A 22162-nucleotide genomic window follows, 5' to 3' on the forward strand; every position below is an offset into this window, starting at 1 on the left:
CCCTTATGACCTCATAAGGAGGAGATTCCAGATCGGCCCATCTGAGCTTTCATTTTCTCAAAGGCAGAGCAGGATACCCAGGGCTCGGTTTACACCTATCACCATTTCTAGCCACTGGGGGACCATAGGCAGGCTGGGGGAACTCATATTTATGTTAAAAAAAAACTCATAAATTGACATTTTCATGCCATGGGACCTTTAAATCAAAATTAAAAAAAAAAAAAACGACACATGGATTTTAGGATGCACTGGTCTTAACAAGTAGAGTTTACATCAGGGGTCTTTAACGTTTTTAAGTACAAGGACCTCCTAGCTGAAAAAGAGACGGAGCAGGAACCCCCACACATATATTGTATAAAACTGAGTTGCATATTAAACTGGGCCTACAACAACATGTAGGGCAGCCTAACGCCTTTACACATACAAAACTAAGCTATTAAAAATGTTTGTTGACATATTCATATATTTATTTCATACATCATGTTTTAATGTTAAACATATAGCCTACATGTGCTGCAGTGAATCCTTAAGATTAACTGTATCTGGCTACCTTATCTATAGGCCTTCACAAATAGGCTGATTTATCTTTGCTAGTAATATGTTGGCTTCATATTAAGGACCCCTGTTGAAGCTCTCTGGGTGACATTATTTCCCCTTGCTACACATGCATGTTATGTAACAGAAGATACATGTTTATAATATAAAATAGCCCATAAATATATTAAATGTAGCAGGAATGCAACCTGTAAGTGTGCGAAACACCCTGGACAGCTCTCTCATCTGTTAGCCTACCTGTTCTCCAACAAACTAAGGGACAGTTCACAACAAAATCAAAAATAGCCTTCCTCTTTGTACTATTTATCAACCTATTTTTGCTGTGAGTTCAGAGTTGTAGATCGGCTGTAGAGATGCCTTCTCTCAATTTAATGGAACTATATGGCATTTGGCTTGTAATGCTCAAAGCGCCAAAAATATAGCCTACATTTGAATAACACACTGTTAAGTTGTTGTATTCTAATGAAGCCTAATTGGTATAGGCTAATTGGTTTTGATGGTAACATCAAAACCAATTTTTGATGATTTTAAAAGTAGGCTAATCTATAAAATACTTTGCTTTGTTCTGCCAACATTATGGACGGTTTCAGTAAAAATCAGTAGGCAGGCTGACGTGAACGTCATAATATCCTAAATAACAGTATATCCTTACTGCTGATGTTAAACACACAAGTTTGAAAAAAATGCCATCAGTTGAAAGCGGAACGAAAAGAGTTTTTACTTCCACCGTCGGACCTTAATCAGTGTGACACCCAGCGGAAGTAAACAACAGCAGCGCCCGTAGCGTTAGCTGCATGCTGCTGTTGAATGAGCTGGAAGACGTAGAGCAGATCATTCTTTCAGCTGTAACTAATGCTGCGTTCCAGACATAATTTTTAGCCCGTAAGTTACGGCTCCAAGTCACGACTCACGACTTGGTAGCGTTCAAGGCAAATTCACGACAAACCCTTTTAGCTAGCGTTAGCATTAGCTAGCGGTACCTACCGTTGACGTTAGCAAGGGCTAGCTGATACTAGCGATTTCTAGTCGGCAACATATTTTGGGCTTCATTTAATAAACATAACCTGTAGTAGTACACAATCGTGTGTGTATTGTTTTGATTACAATGTGCGGAATTACTTTACGTTGCCTATTTATGTCTATTTCTATTTCTCACTGTTAATCACAGGCGTCTGTAAAGCATCAACAGGGGTCGACATTGTTGTTTATGTGTGTGTGACGTCAAAACTGTAACTGGGAGTACAACGATCTGGGACGAGTTCACGGGTTAGTTAGTAGTTACGGGTTTGACTGTCGTTCCAGAGCACTTTCACGGGTAGAAGGTTGTGAAAACACGAGTTACGGGTTGCCTGGAACACAGCATAAGCAACAATGTCTTCAGTTGAGTGTTTGAGAGAGTTTGTCACCGAGCGACTAACTGCTGCTGCTGAAGAAATATTCAGAGTTGTTGAAAAAACTATCGTCGAGTACGAGGAAGAGATCGTTCGTCAGCGCAGACTGTTGGATGTCGTTTGGAAACCAGAAATAAAGTTACACAGGATAGGTGAGTTGGAGTTTACACTGTATTATTTTAAAGGTACCATGGCATGAAAATTTGACTTTATGAGTTTTTTTTTTAACATTAATACAGTGGTGTGAAAAAGTGTTTGCCCCCTTCCTCATTTCCTGTTCCTTTGCATGTTTGTCACACTTAAGTGTTTCGGAACATCAAACCAATTTAAACAAAAGTCAAGGACAACACAAGTAAACACAAAATGCAATTTGTAAATGAAGGTGTTTATTATTAAAGGAGAAAAAAAATCCAAACCATCATGGCCCTGTGTGAAAAAGTGATTGCCCCCCTTGTTAAAACATACTATAACTGTGGTTGTCCACACCTGAGTTCAATTTCTCTAGCCACACCCAGGCCTGATTATTGCCACACCTGTTCACAATCAAGGCATCACTTAAATAGGAGCTGCTTGACACAGTAAGGTCCACCAGAAGATCCTTAAAAGCTACACATCATGCCGAGACCCAAAGAAATTCAGGAACAATTGAGAAAGAAAGTAATTGAGATCTATCAGTCTGGAAAGGGTTATAAAGCCATTTCCAAAGCTTTGGGAATCCAGCGAACCACAGTGAGAGCCATTATCCACAAATGGCGAAGACATGGAACAGTGGTGAACCTTCCCAGGAGTGGCCGGCCGCCCAAAATTACCCCAAGAGCGCAGCGACGACTCATCCAAGAGGTCACAAAGACCCCACAACAACGTCCCAAAGAACTGCAGGCCTCACTTGCCTCAGTTAAGGTCAGCGTTCATGCCTCCACCATCAGGAAAAGACTGGGCAAAAAATGGCCTGCATGGCAGAGTTCCAAGGAGAAAACCACTGCTGAGCAAAAAGAACATCAAAGCTTGTCTCAATTTCTCCAGAACACATCTTGATGATCCCCAAGACTTTTGGGACAACATTCTGTGGACCGATGAGACAAAAGTGGAACTCTTTGGAAGGTGTGTGTCCAAGTATATCTGGCGTAGAAGGAACACTGCATTTCATAAAAAGAACATTATACCAACTGTAAAATATGGTGGTGGTAGTGTGATGGTCTGGGGCTGTTTTGCTGCTTCAGGACCTGGAAGACTTGCCGTGATAAAAGGAACTATGAATTCTGCTGTCTACCAAGAGATCCTGAAGGAGAATGTCCGACCATCTGTTCGTGTACTCAAGCTGAAAGCGAACTTGGGTTCTGCAGCAGGACAATGATCCTAAACACACCAGCAAGTCCACCACCGAATGGCTGAAGAAAAACTAAATGAAGACTTTGGAGTGGCCTAGCCAAAGTCCTGACCTGAATCCTATTGAGATGTTGTGGTATGACCTTAAAAAGGCCGTTCATGCTCGAAAACCCTCTAATGTAACTGAATTAGGACAATTCTGCAAAGATGAGTGGGCCAAAATTCCTCCAGGACGCTGTAAAAGCCTCATTGCACGTTATCGCAAACGCTTGGTTGCAGTTGTTGCTGCTAAGGGTGGCCCAACCAGTTATTAGGTTTAGGGGGCAATCACTTTTTCACACAGGGCCATGATGGTTTGGATTTTTTTTCACCTTTAATAATTAACACCTTCATTTACAAATTGCATTTTGTGTTTACTTGTGTTGTCCTTGACTATTGTTTAAATTGGTTTGATGTTCCGAAACACTTAAGTGTGACAAACATGCAAAGGAACAGGAAATGAGGAAGGGGGCAAACACTTTTTCACACCACTGTATGTGGTCCCCCAGTTGCTAGAAATGGCAATAGGTGTAAACCGAGCCCTGGGTATCCTGCTCTGCCTTTGAGAAAATGAAAGCTCAGATGGGCCGATCTGGAATCTTCCCTTTATGACGTCATAAGGGGAAAGGTTACCTCCCCTTTCTCTGCTTTGCCCGCCCAGAGAATTTGGCCCACCCATGAGAGAGCGACATCATGGCTTTCAAACGAGGAAAGTGGCAGTTGCTCAAGACCCCCAACGTCTCCTTCCAGGCAGCGCTGCCTGGAAGGCACTAGGATTAGGCTATGGTTATGGTTAGGTGCCTTGAAGTCAACGGTCGCAGCGCTGCCTGGAAGGAGACGTTGGGGGCTTAAAACACCATCGAGCGGCATAAACCTCTCAGTATACGCTTGCTCTACCCACTGACCCAACCCGGCCACACATAATATACCTTTTTAAATGAGCAATACAACCCATAAAATGCACTTTTCCACTCGAAAAGCGATTGCAGCTCCTACCTTGTGTTTGAAAGGTTGTACTGTCTCACAATGAGCTGATTTAATGATGTTGAGAAACGTGAAAATATAATGCCCTCCTGGCTACAAGCCTTTGTTGTGTAGAACACTGAATCCCAACCAAGGTTTTAGTTACGCTGTTGCCAGGGGGTTTGTGGAAAGATCATAGAGAAGGTTAACTAATTTGATTTAGAAAAAAAATTCAATTATGATTTGATAGAATATTCCAGCTGTAACATGTAAACAATAGAGGTTGCAGTTATGTAGGAGTGAATGAAGACTACTAGTAAGCAAGTGAGCACAGAAGTTTAGCTAAAATAATAATAATGAATAAATAGTAGAACTAAATAGCTGGTAATAAGTAGTACCTAATAGTTCTAATGAGTAGCTAAAAGAAGTGGAGAAAGGGGTTATAATAGTAACCTGAAAGTACTGCATTAAGCAGCTTTAATGGTTAGCTGAAAGTAGTGGCTTGATGGTTAAAACATTCAGCCTCGCTTTAGGTAGATATAGTAGTATGATTGCTAACCAAACCAACCTAAACATTTACAATTCAACAAGTATGCCAAAATAACAATATCCACTTTTATATAATGAATAATTACACAATTGGAACAGATAGATAGCACTTTATTGTACATAGACACGGAAATGTGTCTTGCAATAGAAGCTCCAACACCATAACAACCAGAAGACAAAAAGCTAAGAACGTATAGGCATCATTAAAACAGAAATAAATAAATAATATGAGGGGGGGGCCCTGCCCTGCAAGAGTGGTCATAAATAGCCATGAATATATAGATGAATGGGGAGGGGAAACTGTCACTTCTTTGCCCTCCTGTGTTGATTCAGCAGAGATGCCAGGCTCGTTGGAGATGAACTGCGTCCTCGCCTGTGAAGTGGACGAGAGCAGACGGCAGCAGCTGGGGGCGGAGACAAAAAGCCGCGGTGAAGTCGGACAGTTTTCAGCAGCCTTCAGGCTGAAACAGGAAGTCACATGAACACTCACATCCTGTTAGGTCCGATTCCGATTTAATAAAATGTTATCAAACCCATATATCAGCTCCTACACAGTCTCCAGTTGTTTTTATTAAGGACAGAGTAGCTGTCAAAATGCTCTGTTGATGATTTGAATTAACAACACACTGTAGATGATCCGTAATGTGAACAGATTTAGTCTCTCTGACTTCTAAACATCAACACAACAACAACTATCAGCCACACAACATGTGGTTTGTACAGAATAAGCCTTTAAATCAGACAAATAGAAGTTAAAATCCCTCCAAATCAAAATCAATAAAAGGTTCATCATGTTGAGTCGATTCTGAACCAATCGGCTGTTAGATCAGCGGAGAGGCTGAGCGTTTCCCAGCATGCCCTGGGTCCCCCTGGGTCTTGCAGTCGGTGAAAAGCAACTGCGCTGCCTGCGTCTCAAACCTGCGGCCGCCTTGATCTCGTGAGGTTATCGTTGCCCACGTGTGCATGACGTCAGAGCAAGTCGGGATCAAGTCGGACACAAATCTAACCGGCATGTATCGGGCGGGGATCGCCGGTGATCGACTCTGCGCAGACCTTGCTCATCTCGAACGAGCCTATTGACAGAGGAACAAATGAGTGTTTACGTTTGTTCTTTCTGCAGTCTGGGACCCTATAGCGCCTCCCGGAGGGCAGGAGTTGGTACTCCCCATGCAACACATGGGAAGAGTTCAGGGAGATTTTGACAGCCAGTCTGACGGTGTGCAGTACGTGGCTTTCAGTGAACGCGTTCTCCACCGAGTGGCCCACCAATCTGGAACACATTCCCAGAAGCCTTCAGATGAGCTGAAGGCTCCATACTGCAGGATGCTTTGAATTGTAGACACAAAGAAAAGAAAAGAAAGAAACAGGATTTCGCTGCTTGCTCCAAATGACCCGAGTCTCCTTAAAAAGTAGATTCCCTGCTGTACTTTGCTGCAGATATAGTCTACATGGTGGGTACAGGAAAGGTCACTGTCCACGTACACTTGAACGATGATTTTTGTTTGATGGTTTGATTGTGAATGGTTATTGGGGTCATGTGGCACTCATGAGAGGTGCCGAAGATAATCTCCTCAGTTTTCTGTGTATTGAGGAAGAGGGCATTTAGATCACACCACTTTACCAGATTATTCACTGTTTCCACATAGAGGTCAGCCCCCTCCCCCTCCTTCATCAGAGCTACCAGTGCAGTATCATCAGAAACATTTATGATATGGTGGTTGGGTGCACGGGTAACACAGTCATTGCCCATGTTCTGCAAGTGTGTCGCGTTAGGTCACGGCAGTTTCCTGCGGCGGTGCTATGACTATGCCCAGGAGGTGAACTGGCACCTCTCCAGCTACCAGTCCACCTCCGTTCTTTCCGTGCAGAGGAGAAGTCGATGAACAGTACCCTGCCGTATGGCTTTATTTTTGGAGCGTCCAGGTGGTTTTGAGACCAGATGCATGAGAGTGTCAACAGCATCCTCAGTGCATACTTTGGGAATTGATGAAGGGGTACGTGAGCTCATCTGACTGGACTGTGTGTGGGGGGGGACCTCAGACCAAAAAGGTTGTGAACCAGTGGTGAAGAGTTTTAAACACGTAATCCTTTTGTTCATCAACCCTGACAACAGTGGTTCCCAAACTGGAGGGCCCCCGAGTTATAACACATCAACAACTGGTCCTTATATTTAATAAATACATATCTATTCAGTTATAGGTCTTAGGTCCAACTAATCATTGACCGTAAAACCTCGGGGTAGACCTGTTGTGTGTTTTCATGTTTGGTTCAGGAGATATGATGCAAATAGGCTACATCATTTGATTTTTGATTGACAGGTCCTAAAGCATCCACTGTCTTTATCGTTTACTTTAAAAATAAACGGGAGCCTCATTTTCAAAATGAACATCGTGCTGCTGTATTAAAGAAGCCTTGAAACTAGCGATTGAGACCATAAACTCATTATGAAAAGGTTGTAAATTTAGTGAGAAGTAGGGTCATTTTCTCCTATACTCTTATAGATCAGACTTATTTTTGGAGCCAATGGAGTCGCCCCCTGCTGGAAGTTAGAGAGAATGCAGCTTTAATAAGCTTCAGACAAAGAGTATAGAAGTAATAAGAGGCGAAACTCAATAGAACGTTGTGTTGCGTTCAGTCCAAGATGGCAGAGCTGCACTCAATAGAACGTTCCATTGCAACAAAACGCACCCATGACCGAGCTGCAGCTTGCAATGGAACGTTCTATTGAGTGCAGCTCTGCCATCTTGGACTGAACGCAACACAACGTTCTATTGAGTTTCGCCTCTTGTTACTTCTATACTCTTTGCTTCAGAATTGGCTTCATTTTTCAGACCCCGGAAGCTCCGTCCATTCCTTTAAATAAACGTGTTCTGGTCTTTTCTTCAATAACCGTAGTATCATATTTCTTTTGTTGTCTGTCCCTCCAGAGCTCCCACAGCAACATGTATGTAAGGAGGAGGAGGAGGTGGTTCTCTCTGACCAGCAGCTCTGTATTCAGGAGAGGAACTCCAGTCTGGACCAAGAGGACCCAGAGCCTCCACAGATTAAAGAGGAACAGGAGGAACTGTGCACCAGTCAGGAGGGAGAGCAGCTTGCACTGAAGCAGGAGACAGATACCTTTATGTTGACTCCTACTTATGAGGAAAGTGACCACAGTGAAGGTCAGACTCTGAACTTCAATCCTGATGATGGCACTCTAAGTGCAGCAGAGAAAGAGTCTGTAGCCAACATGCCAGTCATAACCTCTGTGGTATCAGAAGGAAACCGTGACCACCAGCTCCTCTCCCACAACTCTCATGAAGCTGAGAGCCAAGATCAGAAGGGTCACAGCAACATCGTAGACGACACTAACTTGTCAGAGATTCACCCCAATACTCCAACAGGTAAAAAGGCTTTCATATGTGACACATGTGGGAAAGACTTAAAGTATAATTCATATTTGCAGAGACACCTGAGAATCCACACAGGTGAGAAGCCTTATTCTTGCAAAACCTGTGGAAAAGAATTCAGACGTAAACATAACCTGGAAAATCACTTGAGAATCCACACAGGTGAGAATCCGTATGTTTGCATGAGCTGCGGGAAAAGATTCTGTGACGCTTCAGCGTTAAAAAGGCACATGAGAATCCACACAGGCGAGAAGCTGTATGTTTGCAAGAACTGCGGGAAAAGTTTCTGTGACGTTTCAACATTTAAAAAGCATATGAGAATTCACACAGGTGAGAAGCCCTACCTTTGCAAGACTTGTGGGAAAAGATTTGTTGACACTTCCGCATTAATAAGGCATATGAGAACCCACACAGGTGAGAAGCCGTACATTTGCAAGACTTGTGGGAAAAGATTCTGTGACACTTCAGCATTAGTAAGGCATATGAGGATTCACACAGATGAGAAGCCGTATCCCTGCAAAACGTGTGGAAAAGATTTCAGACTTAAGGATGCTTTTAACGTCCACATGAGAACCCACACAGGTGAGAAGCCGTATTCCTGCAAAACGTGTGGAAAAGATTTCAGACTTAAGGATACTTTTAACGTCCACATGAGAACCCACACGGGTGAGAAGCCATACGTTTGCAAAACATGCGGAAAAGAGTTTGGGCAAAATAGCAACTTGTCGGTCCACATGAGAAGAGCCCACACAGGTGAGAAGCCGTACGTTTGCAAGATCTGCAGGGAAAGATTCTTTGACTCTTTGGCTTTAAAAAAGCACGAGAACGCACACAGTTGAGAAGCCGTATTCTTGAAAAACGTGGAAAAGACTTTGGACGTAAAGGTAACTTCACTGCTACTGCTGCTGGCTGGAATGGCAAGGAATTTAAAATGTTCATTGCCTCATCGCGCTGATGTGACCGAGCCCGACCCGAACATCATTTCTAAATATCTGTCCAAACCCGGCCTGGCCCGTCGGGTCCCGTTGGGCTCGGGTCGGGTATCCATCCTCCGTCTTCCCCCACTCTCTCCTCTCACCGCTTCGATTATAGAAGACAGTAGGCCTAACGAACGCTGAATTTTTTCACCAACCCTCAAAATATCCATATGTTCATATGTCCTTCCAGTTTAAATACCAAAACACCACCACAAAAACAGTAGGTTGTAGACCATGCACAGACCCATAAAAACTGGCAGGACATTGGATTAGCGTATAGTAAGATTTTATTTAGGCTACAACATTTAAGAAGAACATGAATTTGGCTGGCTCCTCACTGCATCATCTGAGAAGGTAAAGAGATTGTTAAATGAAGACAATCATAGGGTCGGGTCGGTTATATCATCCACTCACTCAATTATTTCATTCAATCTTAAAAAATAAAAACTGGATTTTTGACAAAGCTTCCTCAACGTACAGACTAATTACCAAAGGCAGTTACTGTGACATCAGAGTGGTTCACTCAGTAGCAGCATTATTAGCAGCAACAGCACAACAGAGAGCTAAGAGTGGCAAGTGTATAATCGTGTGTAATCGCTTGGCCAGGATAATACAAAGTAGCGCTAAGCAGCAGTATTTTAGCTACTGTTAACTACATGTACTTCGTCTTTCAGAGGCGACTTAATACAATACTGAAAAAATAACTTCTAATATTTCATGCCTAAAAGTCAACTGCCAGTCAATCATGAATGTGTTTTGTATGGTTGTGGTAAAACAAAATGTAATTGTAATTAATGCATGCATGTATGTATTTTAGCTACCTTGCATCAGGGAGTTCTCTGGTGACCCATCAGTGTCCATTCTTTTTTAGAATGGATGGAGCATGGATACTTACAGTATATGCAGGAGGGCTTGGTTGGTGGTGCTGCCTTTTCTTTACGTTTTCTTGGTGGTTCTTCTGCATCCGAGTATAAAAATGTATTTTTTTCTTCTGGATTTACAAGGGGACTAGTAGGTTTATGTTGTGATTTGTCTGTTTACATGCATTTCCATGTATTGTTTGTTTGTAAAGGAAAATAGGGAGGTGAGAAATGGTGAATGGAATTCAATAAAAAAATATATATAATAATATAGGTTGCAGAGTGGAACAATAATTTACCATCAGTGGAACCGTCTCTTATATTCAGAGAGCCTTTTTTTGTGGTGCTCTCTTACCACTTTTATATCAATGTGGATGTTTCCGCAACCAGGCGGGCCTTTTCATTTGCTTTGTTCTAGGAGTCTTGAGATATTCATTTGGAGAAAAGCATTCTCGTTCCATCCTAACCTATAGATAAAACGCATGGCATACTGCTAAGAACTCTGTTTGAAGGCTGGCTTTTTAGGTATTTTGCCGTTAAATGTCAAAAGGGATTTTGAATGAGGTTTTTGTTAGGTTGTGACGGAAAATAGCGAGGCTTGGACCCAAAATGCAGTTCAGTACAGAGTTTCAACATTTATTCACAAAAAGTGTCCAGAGGTTGGCAGAACTTAGAACAAAAGTAATCCAACAGTAAAGCAGGCAGAAAACAAGACCACGAGGAACCCGAGCCGAATAAATCCACAGACTAGAGAAGGCAGCACAGAACACAACTGAACCAGACAACACAGACCAGTACCGGACAAAACAGCACAATGATCCAACAACAGGCTAAGACAGCACAGAGACTAAATACACAAGGTAACAAGGGACAGGTGACACTAGGGCTAGGGAACAGGTGAAAGACATCAGGGCGGAGCAGACAATCAACAAGGCGGGAAAACACAAGGCAGGAAGTAAAATGATACATAACTAGGGAGAAAAACAGAGACTTCAAAATAAAACAGGAAACGTACACAACCATGACAGTTTTCCTACATATGGAACAAAATCCAAGAATTTCTTGTTTCACTTTTCAAGGAATCAAGGCAATGTATGTGTCAGTTTACAACAGAAGGTTGTACAACATCTTAACGTGTTTTTATTAATGCTGTTATTATAATAGATGTGATATCTACCTGCTGTGGTCCAGATTTTCTTTAAAGAGAGTCTCATCCATATTTTTTTATTTTTTATTTTATCAGGCTGTTCCCCTACGTTATACCCTCTTCCTGACATCCACAAACGTCCAGTAGCAAAACAAGCACTACAAAGAAGCCGGATACAGTGGTGAAAAATTCACATGTAGCACAAAAATCCAAAATGTATTTAGATGGTAACAGTACCTGACTGTTCTTTTCGACCCAGGAACTGGGCCCAACCTTAACAGAACTGTCGTCACCAAAACTCCACAACAGAAAATCGTTTGCCATTCATTTCTACCAAAACAAAAATGACAAAAGGGGAAAGATAATTATGTTGGTAAGTATGAAGACGAATACTTTTAAATACACTTCCAGTATTTACCTGTGACATCTGAATAACTTTGTCTTGTCGCTTGTACATAATAGAAATTACTCCCACTTACATTTATTGAAGAGGAACCAGTATTTGAGGAGCAAATGCTATGTTCTGAAATTATTTTGTTTCTCTAATAACACATTCAAAGTTGTTTATATGGTATTACCTTTTGTAATACGGTATACGTCTCAGATCTTTTGGATATGGGAGTACCTGCCCTTGTTCCATGAGAGGCAAAAGGGGAACCAGACGAAGAGGAGTATGATTGCTGGAGACTTTGGTAATAACGGATTATTCAGCATCACCAGTTTACAGACTAAAACCAACATCATGAAAAAGGCCAGTGACAAATTACACCCTAAGGTCGCCCTGTAGATGCAGGCTTGCACATGGAACCAGGTGAACATTTTGCACCACTATGAGAGTTACCCCAGTTGTCATCCCCATTTTTCCAATCACAGAGAGTGCGTCTCCAAAAAGCTACTTTTATGGGTCAAAACACCTAAAGATGTGTGCCAGATCTTACAAACACTCATTATGAGCTACGCGTCTGAGTGTTTGGTTTGGTTTTTAACCTCATGGTCCACTTAGGAGCCTACAATAAGTCACAGTAAAACATGAACATTTTTAACCATAGCCTTTTTTTGTATACAATCTAAATGGACCAAAAAGAGACAATAGAAAAAACAATCAATGGCAATGTGAGAAAATGATGGTAACTAGTCTGGCCCTAATTCAGGTTCATTGTTATTTTTTTTCCAGACCCCCCTCCACACACACACACACACACACACACACACACACACACACACACACACACACACACACACATCAAAGCCAAGGTTGTTCCACCATGGTCTCTGACGCTCTCTCAGCCCCACGCCAAGCGTAGCTGTCTCCAATAATCCACACTGTGGCTGAATGGAAAAACGCATTATAATAGTGAGAAACGGTGAAGTTCCAAATTCCAAGTGAAGCTTTCCACGCACCTTGCCGCAGTACAATCTTGAATATTTGTGGCTGCATGCATAAATTAACTTATCAAAATTAACCAAAGACTAATGATCAGTAGTGGCCCATAGGGGTCGATAGAGGGGCAGCCCTTCTGCCATTTGCCCAAATTCCAGATGGCCAGTCCGCCACTGTCTGAAGGTACATTATTCCTTTGGCTTAGATGTTTGCTTAATGAAATAGCAATAGAAAAGTAACTATTACTTACTTCTGGGGCACTGTGTGGGTGGGTGAACATGCCATTGTGGCTCTCTGCACTCTTGTAACTATTTCTGAAAGAGAGAGAAAGAATGACCCCTTCACATTTGAGCCCCTCATAGTTAAATATGAATGCACACTAGCATAACGTTGAACTGTAGCTACTTCATTCTTTTTTTTTTGGGGCAGGGGGACTTTTCCTCCTTTAATGGACAGGACAGGCGAGAAAGGGGAGAGAGAGAGGGGCTTAGACCGTACAGTCTATGGGGAAGACACGCAGGAAATCGTCACAGTTCGGAGCCGAACCCCGGACCCCTGCGTCGAGGCACAAACCTCCAAACACACGTGCGCCTGCTCCACCCACTGAGCCAACCGGCCACAGCTACTTCATTCATTTAACTGGGAGAATACACAATAACCCGTCTGTGTTGTACTTGTAACATTAACTTAGTTAAATGAGCTAACGTTAATTTCTGCTGGCTATTGAAGCATAGAAGCATAGAATGACGGCACCAACAGTAAGCTAGCAAGACTATTAACTATTAATTACTAGTAATAGGGCATTGCCACTCCCGTTTTGCATTTGCTGACACTTAGATAAAGTTAGGAAATGTCAACTTCGATTTGCAGAAATCATTTTAAAAATAAATTAACATTAGCATGTTTTCCCATAAATGGTTAACGTTAACTTACATACATTTACTTTACAATGTTACTCCTCTTATATGTAATATAACTGTGGACATATGCAATATGCTAACGTTACTAAGATAAGATTAATTTAACACCTAAAGTTAATGTTAGCTATAAAGCTTAACGTTACCTAGAATTGTGTAATATAATGTTTTATATCCATGGTTTGATACGTTCTCAGCTACCTCCTTCGCTCCTCCCCAGCTCCACCGTATGGCTCCACCTTGAGAGAACGGTTGCGCTATGTAGCCTAAAGTCATTGGCTGCCTGCAAGTCCTCGTTTGGGTCCAACTTAACCCACGTTTTCTCCACAGTCCGCATGCTCGAGTTAGCTTTGGGCTAACGTTAGTTAGCAGTAGTTAACCAGCATCAGCGCCTAGGCAGGTCCTGGGTTTGGAACAACATTTTAGAAAGATGGCAACCAAAGCGAAACGATCCAAGGTTACAATTTAATCAGTTTTAACAAATAAACAAACATGATACAGCTTGAGCTGTTCGTACATGTGTGTTTGTGTAACGTCCACTCACCGATGCATGCAGTGTTGGCTCATAACGTTAACGTTAACATATAATGTTGTGTGTTACAGTTAGGGACAATCTACTTAAGCTAACTAGGCAAAGTTATAAACGCAGTAGTAGTAGCAGTCTGTATTCCAGCTATTGGTGCTATTCGTTTTTCAAATAAGCTAACGTTACGTGTTCGGCAGCAATGACTGTCACTGTAACTTTAACTTAGTTTCACAGCAAAACAAAGTTTATCAGAAAGCACTAGGTTGGCACATACTGTATCATATTATGTTTACGTTTGTATCTTTGTGCTGACAGGTAGATGATGGTTCAGAGGTGGATCCTCTGCAGAACTTTCTTCAGTGGTGCAACAGAGTGGGCTTGGACCTCAGCAATAAGGTATGTTATCACAGGTTGCAGGCCCCTAAGACAGCTAGTATTCTGCCACTGACTTTGTATTGTCTGTTCTTCCCTGCCATTTCTCCTTGTTCAGTATTTGACAGGAAGCTTGAGTAAGCTGAATTGATTCCAGTCTCCCTAACCAAATTGGTTTACACACATTCAAAAAAAAAAAAGACACAATACTTGTATTGTTTCAATGTATTTAATATAGAAAGAGAAATAGTGTGTTCTGGAGAGGTCAGAAACCCTTGGGGGCTTATAGTGAAACCTCACCAGGTCACTAGAACGTAGGCTACTTTACAATAAAACAAAAAAATACAAATGAAAAAAATTGGACATGAAATTAACTAGGGTTGCATGATATATCGGCTCAATATCGTTATCGCAATATCACGTTGCGCAATATTATATCGATAGGGGTTGCAATATTTGCAATATATTGTGGAGCGCTGCGTCCTGTCCGTTGTCCGGCTGTGTGGCTTAGTTGTGTTCGATTTATATCCCGCTTGAAACGCTACAATGATCATGTTTCATTGGCCAGTTACCGTGCCACTTGCACATGTTAGTGCACGTCAGCGCACGTGTCCACTACGTGACAAACCATATGGAGCGGACCACGTGACGTGCGTATTTCAACAGAGTGACAGTGTGAGTGAAGAAATAGACAGAGACAACAAAACGGAACGAATCAGAGAAGCGAAAGAAAAGTTGTGTCCTGTTCTCTTTATTTATATATTTTATACTGTCCATCCAGTAAAACATGTCCTGTTCTGTAGACATGGTCCTTATTTATTTATTCATGTTGGACCAGTCCAATATGACCGTCAGTTGAAATAAACTTTGTGTTGTAAGAAAACTTGTTTTATTTGTTATGAGTCTATTTTGATTATTATTATTATTTTACATATGTTTAAAAAATATTGAAATTAATATCTATATCGCAATATTCATAATCTATATCGCAATGTCACATTTTGTCAATATCGTGCAACCCTAAAATAAACTCCCTATGTGTCTCTGACTGCGTAGGTGTGTGTGAGTAAAGAGGGAACAGTGGCAGAGTATGGGATGCTGGCTAAGGACAACATAGAGGAGGGCGAGGTTTTGTTCACCATCCCCAGATCAGCTCTTCTCCATCAGGAAACAACCAAGGTCTCTGCCCTGCTGGAGAAAGGTGACAGTTAATGATTACAAAGAAACGTTCCCAAGACGGAAGCTGCCTGTATCGCCTTCTCTGCTTGTAACCTCTCTGTTTTCTCCTTTTTACCTTTCACAGAGAAGCCATGTCTGGAGAGTTCGTCTGGCTGGGTTCCTCTGCTACTGGCTCTGCTGTATGAATATACCTCCCCACAGTCCCACTGGAAACCCTACCTCTCTCTGTGGACCGACTTCAAGACACTGGACCACCCCATGTTCTGGTAAGAAACTGTTTGACATCAGTGTCTTAAGTAGGGATGCACCGAATCCAAATTTTTGGGGTTCGGCCGAATACCTAATCCACTGGTTAAGATTCTGCCGAATCCGAATACCGAATCCTACTCCCATCCTCAGGCCATTAACACAGTAAACACATTAATGAAGTAAACAACGTCCACAGCAGTGTATTTTTCATTTTATTTTATTTTAACTGTAAAAAAAAAAAAAAGAATAGGCAACATTATGCCAGGAAGACAAGACTGGGAAAAACTATTTGTTCGTTGCAGGGCTAGCAAAGCTGGAAATGGTCGTCTGGTTAACACAGGTTTTTAGCTGTGACTGTCCTTCCTTTGCCGTACCTGAAGTTGCTGCATTTTGGCCGCTGTCTGTAGATTCCTTCATGCACAACTGGTATTCTTATGGATGTTTCATACGCAGATGTTGGCGCGGCGCAAACAGCGGCGATGGTGTGTATTGTTTAGGGTCCTTGCCACCACGAGACAAATCGGCATGTAGCTGGACTTGAATGGCTTTCTTTTGACTGAAAGTACTGCCAAAACAACACCTTCCCGTAATCAACGGCGGCGCCATTACGTCGACCAGCGTAGCGCGCCTAGTGCAAGCGTAGGGTTCGGTGGAAAAAAATTCTAAGGTTCGGCAGAAACCGAACCCCGTCAAATCCGGTGCATCCCTGGTCTAAAGCCCATTCTAGAGATCAAGGGAAAAGCTATTACATTGCCAACCACAGTAACAGCCTTTCCCTTGAATGTTCTGTTGGTGAAGTTTGATTTTTTTTTTTTGTAGCTTTCTTTCACAGTAATTTACGGTTGCTCCATCCAGGTCTAAAGAGGAGAGAGACAGACTGTTGAGCGGAACAGGTATTCCAGAGGCTGTGGACACAGATTTGGCCAACATCCAGAGGGAATACTCTGACGTGGTCCTTCCCTTCATCACCAAGCATCGGGACCTGTGGAGCCCCGACACACACACACTGGAGCTGTACACACAGCTGGTGGCCTTCGTCATGGCCTACAGGTCAGTGAGCATGTAGTCTGGATCGAGGACAGTTCATTTCCAGGATAATCGGCGATGTGTGTTGCCTTTGTCTAACTCTGTTCTCTTCGGGGAGGGGGCGGGGACAACAACAAATAGTAGTCTTAATTAGCTTTGTTAGCAACTCATTTGGCAATGGTTTGAATGTAATGGACGTTCATTTTTATCAAAAAGTTCCGCGCTAAAGCTTTAACGTAATCGTTCCATTATGGTTACTAAAGTTCAACCTAACGTTACATGTAGTTACTAATAGTTAGATGTCGTTAATTAACGGCATTGACACTCCCGTTTTGCATTTGCTGACACTTAGGTAACGTTAAAGTTAGGAAATGTAAACTTCGATTTGCAGAAATCATTTATTTATTTATTAAATTAACGTTAGCATGTTTTACCATAAATGGTTAACGTTAACTTTACATACATTTACTTTACAATGTTACTCCTCTTATATGTAATATAAGTAGCTTATATATAGGGTTGGGTACCGACGGACCGGACGTAAAAATATCACGCTCTCTCTGTAGTCTACCGTTAGCTAGCTACCGTAAACGTAGGCTACTTTTAAAATGCCATATTTTCCCTCTGGGCTCACCAAAACGGACGTAAAAGCATATTAACCATTCACTGCACGTGATCGCTAGTAAACACATGACATCTTTGATTTTCATCTTTCATCTTTTTCAGTTTTTCAAGAATCAGTTTAATCGGAATCGTTTTAAAAGTACCGGTTCGGCATCGGAATCGTAAAAATCCAAACGATACCCAACCCTACTTATATATATTATATATATATATATATATATATATATATATATATATATATATATATATATATATAAACTTCAAGCTAGCAAGCTACATGGTGAAAATGGCAAGATTTGATAAAGATTTGGATGGTGCAACAAGGCAGGCCTGCCTTCTTTGGGGAATGATTGTAAAGATTTACAAAGAATATGTTTCCGGCATTTACTCTCTAACTGGGACGTTTGGGGACCGACTGGTGAGGATTTGTTATGGACAAAGTACACTCAGTGATACACTGGTAAGAGCAAATTACATTTAACCATGTATCCAGCTGATTTAAATAGCTCACGTGACTGTATTGTGTGAACAGTTGACTTCATTTTATATTGTATGTGGCGTTTTCTTCTGCGGGGTGCAAAAGTTCCACCAGAACAAGTTCCTTCCCGCATTTTGCAGAGCCACCGTCACTGCGTCCGGAGCTTAGCGCCGCCCAAGACAATTGTGATTGGTTTAAAGAAACGCAAAACAACCCAGAGCCATTTTTTCTCTCCTATCCTAGAATGTGTGTGTGGTGTAGCCAGACCTTATTGCACAGCGCTGTGGAGATAGGTCTGGCAATGCGAGACTAGTGAGCACGAGACAAAATACACTCGTGATGTACATAAAGTATCTGGATCTTTTCCGTCCTTGTCGCTCTAAATTCAGCCCTGATATCGTCCCTCCCTGTTCTTCCTCCTCTCCCTAGTTTCCAGGAGCCACAGGAAGAGGACGGCGATGAAGACGATGATGAGGAGGAGGAGGAGGAGAAGGCCCCCAACCCACCGATGATGGTTCCCATGGCTGACATGCTTAACCACGTGTCCAAACACAATGCTAATCTGGAGTTTACACCGGTGAGGGTTAAGAGTTTATTAGCTTATTCCATTTTTTATTTTTCCCTCACTTTTTATAATTGTTGTTTGGAATTATTTGTTGTTGTTCCTATCTCCCTACACGCTGTCATTCTCAGGACAGTTTGAAGATGGTTTGCGTGCGCCCCATTTCTAAAGGCGAGGAGGTGTTTAACACCTACGGACAAATGGCCAACTGGCAGCTGCTGCACATGTACGGCTTCACGGAGCCGTATCCCAGCAACAGCAATGACACCGCTGACATCCCCATCACCAACATCTACAAAGTGGCCACACAAGGTGACAAGATTTACAGATGGTTAGCGCTGGGTATTGTTAAAAAAAAAAATCTCCCGATGCCGATACTGTGACTTCGACGCCGGTTCAGCGTTCTTTTTCCGAAACCAATTTCATAAAGTCCATTGTAACTGTTCGGTGTGTTCCGTGCCGTCGTCCGTCCGAGGGGCCGTCGTCCTTCATTTTGACCGATTTGACATGTGTAATCGGCGGGGCGGGCACTGCCGGCAGTCGGACTCAAATGACCCATCTGATTGGTGGAGTGCTAACCTGGAAACGGGGAGCAGGATGAGCGTGACTAGAGTCTCTCAAAATCTGACGGAAATCTTTTAAACTGACCTTTGTCGATCTGAAATGAAGACCGATTCAGCAACTGCACGGTCTATTTCTCGCTTCAAATGTTTTCAGAAACACGTTTCGTGAACTATTTTAGTACAATATGAGATCGTAATGTGAACAAGCCGCCATGACAGTCTGTCTTTGAATTTCCGGAGAAACCAGACCCACGTGACGCGTTTGTCCAATCAGCTGCTGGTTTTCATTTTTGGGCGACAAAAACAGATTAGCGCCGCCTGCTGTTATGGAGACGTATTACGTCTCGTTGCTTCGGTGTGTTCCGAGGCACTTTTTTGACCAACTCGTGTAGACTGATCAGCCCAACTGCCTTTCCTGCCCGACGGTCGGCCATCGGCTCTGTGTGTCTGGGCCTTTAGACAGCCAATCACAGACATTATTATATCTTGGTAGAAGCATGCTGCATGCTGTTCGGCTCACTGACGCTGATTAGAGGTATTGAAATTTGGTATTGAATGACGAGACATTTTTCTATTCCGAAGCTGTAGGTGGAGCTCTATAGAGAAACCTGCTGGCAAAAAGCGAAGAAATTGCCCAAGCTGCATAGCGCCCCTTTAACCCTCCCTCCTCATCTCCCCGTCTTCCTCTTCTCTTGGCAGGTGCTGGGTCTGATCTGGGCCGCCAGCTGCTGGAGGAGCAGTGGGAGATGCTGTGCCAGATGATGCAGGAGAAAGGAGCCGTTGTCTTTGGCAAACAGGGCTGCCTTACAGACACGGAGCTACATACTGTGCTTAAGGTGAGGGGGGATATATATATATCATAGCATACTTGTGAAATGTGTATAATGTGAAACGTGACAACGTTAAGTTATACGATTTTATATTTAACCGCTAACATTCAGACTCATGAATACACGCAAGTCGTCCGAGTCATCATGCCTCTCGTCAAGTCTCGAGTCATTAACTTACAAGTCCCAAGTCGAGCCTCAAGTATAGACTGTACACAACTCAAGTCATTTTTTTTTGTTTTTTGTCAAGTTGCAAGTCATCAAAATGGTGACTCAAGTGACGAATGGCCGTTATTGGAAACACAACTCTTTGCTTTGTGCATCTTCAGGTGCTGTGCATGTCAAAGGAGGAGTTCTGCGAGTTCAAAGAGAACGAAGGATGGGAGGAAGATGAGGAAGACGAGATCTCCCTCGCTTTCTCCAACGAGGGTCTCCCCGGATTAAAGGCTTCGTGGAAATGGCTGATTCATGAAGCGTCCCGTCTGACCCTGAGGTCCTACGGAGACGGGGTGGAGGGTGTGGACAGCCACCAGGCGCTGATGGAGGACAAAGTAGCACTTGGAGGACTGAGCAGCAGGCAGCAGAATGCCCTGCAGGTTCGCTGTGGACAGCAGAGCATCCTGCACAGACTGATGGAGCTCACCAAGTCATGACTTCAGCAGCGAGCTATGCAACTTTTTCTGACGTTTTTGTCACTTTTTTCCAAGGTTTCCCTCCCCCCTTTTTCCCAATGTTTTTGGGAAAAACTTCTGAGATTTTTTGACTTTTTTGTCACAAAGTTCTATCATTTTATTTTTTTTTTTTCAAATGCTGTAAAATAAAATAAAACACCCAAATTCAAAGAAAGTAGTGAACTGATCATTTATTTTCCTTGTAAAGAGCGTCGTGTGGAACCATCCACGTTATTTTTTGGGACGTTTTGGTTGATAGAAACCCAAATTTCTGATATAGAAACTTTTAGAAAATGGGTCAAATTTGACCCGAGGACAACAGGAGGGTTAAGGGGGAAACTAAAATGTCTCTCAAATGTCTTCCTGAAGGCAGAGCTCCGATTTTCAGCTGTCCTTGTGTTGCGCTCCTGTTAGTGTTGATTTGCAAGATGTTTTGCTATTATCTGTACATAAAACAAGGGCAATGATGACAGTGCATCCTTTTTGATTGTTGGCCACCAAAACATTTTTTTAAACTAAAGTTTTATTTGAAATGTCAATTTCAAAAAAAATTTGCTAAATGCGGAGGAAGGAACTTGTTTTGGTGGAACATTTGCACCCTGCAAAAGATAACGCCACATACAATATAAAATGAAGTTAACTGTTCACACAAATGCAGTCACGTGAGCTATTTAAATCAGCTGGATACATGGTTAAATGTAATTTGCTCTTACCAGTGTATCACTGTGTGTACTTTGTCCATAACAAATCCCCACCAGTCCGTCCCAAAAACTTTTTTGCATATACGGTAGTAGAAATTGATAGCCAACAAGCCAGACCCACATCAAGACGTTGGGTCTGGGAACTCGCCATTGGCAGGGCTCAATCCGAGGGGCGGGATAAACCGTTGTCTTTCAAATTCCCTTATAGTCAACCAGAGCAACGCTAGTTGACAGATTCAACTTTTGCCGTATCCGGTCGGCAAAACTCCGAACACATCTTCCTTTTTTAAGAATGACTTCAGTGCTTAACTCCAAGTCTTGCAGCCAAAGCAGATTCGAAAGACCGCTGTTCGCCAGCATCAGCAGCCATCTTCTTTGTTTTCAAGTAGCGGGGAATTCACGCAACTCTGCCGTCCTTATGTTAAGCCCGCCCACCGACTCTCTACACGATGTGATTGGCCTGACCAGAATTTGGTTTTGTTCCAGCTCGCGAGCCAACGGAGAGTTGCTAGACTGACCCTGGCTGCAAGCCGCTAGGGTGCGTCTAGATTTCTAGGCTAGGAAATTGAGTTAGATTAACTAAAGTTAGGTTGTTACACCTTTAAAACTGTTGGTCTGTTATTAGCCATTTAGTTTAACATGCAACATTTTCTAGTTCTCTAGTCCCGTCTTCTTGATGTACACGACACAGTAAAACATTTTCGCTTCTAATAAAAACAAACATGTTTCAAAAGTAGGTATACATCTACATGTAAAACTTTAGAACTTCAAAGTATATGGTAACCATGACTACGTTTACAAGCACATTCCGTTTTTTTTGCCCTTATTCCAGAAAAAAATATTCCGAATAAGTTGTTTACATGGCTAATGACAATGAATATTCCACTAAA

The 22162-nt window shown here is 42.4% G+C and overlaps 2 protein-coding genes across 4 annotated transcripts; both read left to right on the top strand.

Moving 5' to 3' along the window:
- The first annotated feature begins 1310 nt into the window (after positions 1–1310).
- Positions 1311–10320, top strand: LOC144522598 (uncharacterized). Of its 3 annotated transcripts, none has more exons than XM_078257808.1 (3): positions 2007–2098; positions 5160–5323; positions 7751–10320. In XM_078257808.1, the coding sequence occupies exons 2-3, from the start codon at positions 5302–5304 to the stop codon at positions 9049–9051; spliced, it is 1323 nt and encodes a 440-aa protein (XP_078113934.1). In that variant the 5' UTR covers positions 2007–2098; positions 5160–5301; the 3' UTR covers positions 9052–10320. The 3 variants fall into 3 exon arrangements, with proteins under 3 accessions (XP_078113933.1, XP_078113934.1, XP_078113935.1); XM_078257809.1 differs by having other exon boundaries at positions 2008–2098; positions 5157–5323; XM_078257807.1 differs by lacking the exon at positions 5160–5323 and having other exon boundaries at positions 1311–2098; positions 7751–10317.
- A 3444-nt stretch (positions 10321–13764) lies between these two features.
- setd6 (SET domain containing 6, protein lysine methyltransferase) lies at positions 13765–21041 on the top strand. Its single transcript, XM_078257810.1, has 9 exons — positions 13765–13951; positions 14336–14416; positions 15449–15593; positions 15696–15837; positions 16676–16870; positions 18378–18525; positions 18642–18822; positions 19773–19909; positions 20230–21041. The coding sequence occupies exons 1-9, from the start codon at positions 13925–13927 to the stop codon at positions 20551–20553; spliced, it is 1380 nt and encodes a 459-aa protein (XP_078113936.1). The 5' UTR covers positions 13765–13924; the 3' UTR covers positions 20554–21041.
- The last annotated feature ends 1121 nt before the right edge of the window (positions 21042–22162 follow it).

This window comes from Sander vitreus, chromosome 8, assembly GCF_031162955.1.
Source record: "Sander vitreus isolate 19-12246 chromosome 8, sanVit1, whole genome shotgun sequence".
Taxonomy (NCBI): domain Eukaryota; kingdom Metazoa; phylum Chordata; class Actinopteri; order Perciformes; family Percidae; genus Sander; species Sander vitreus.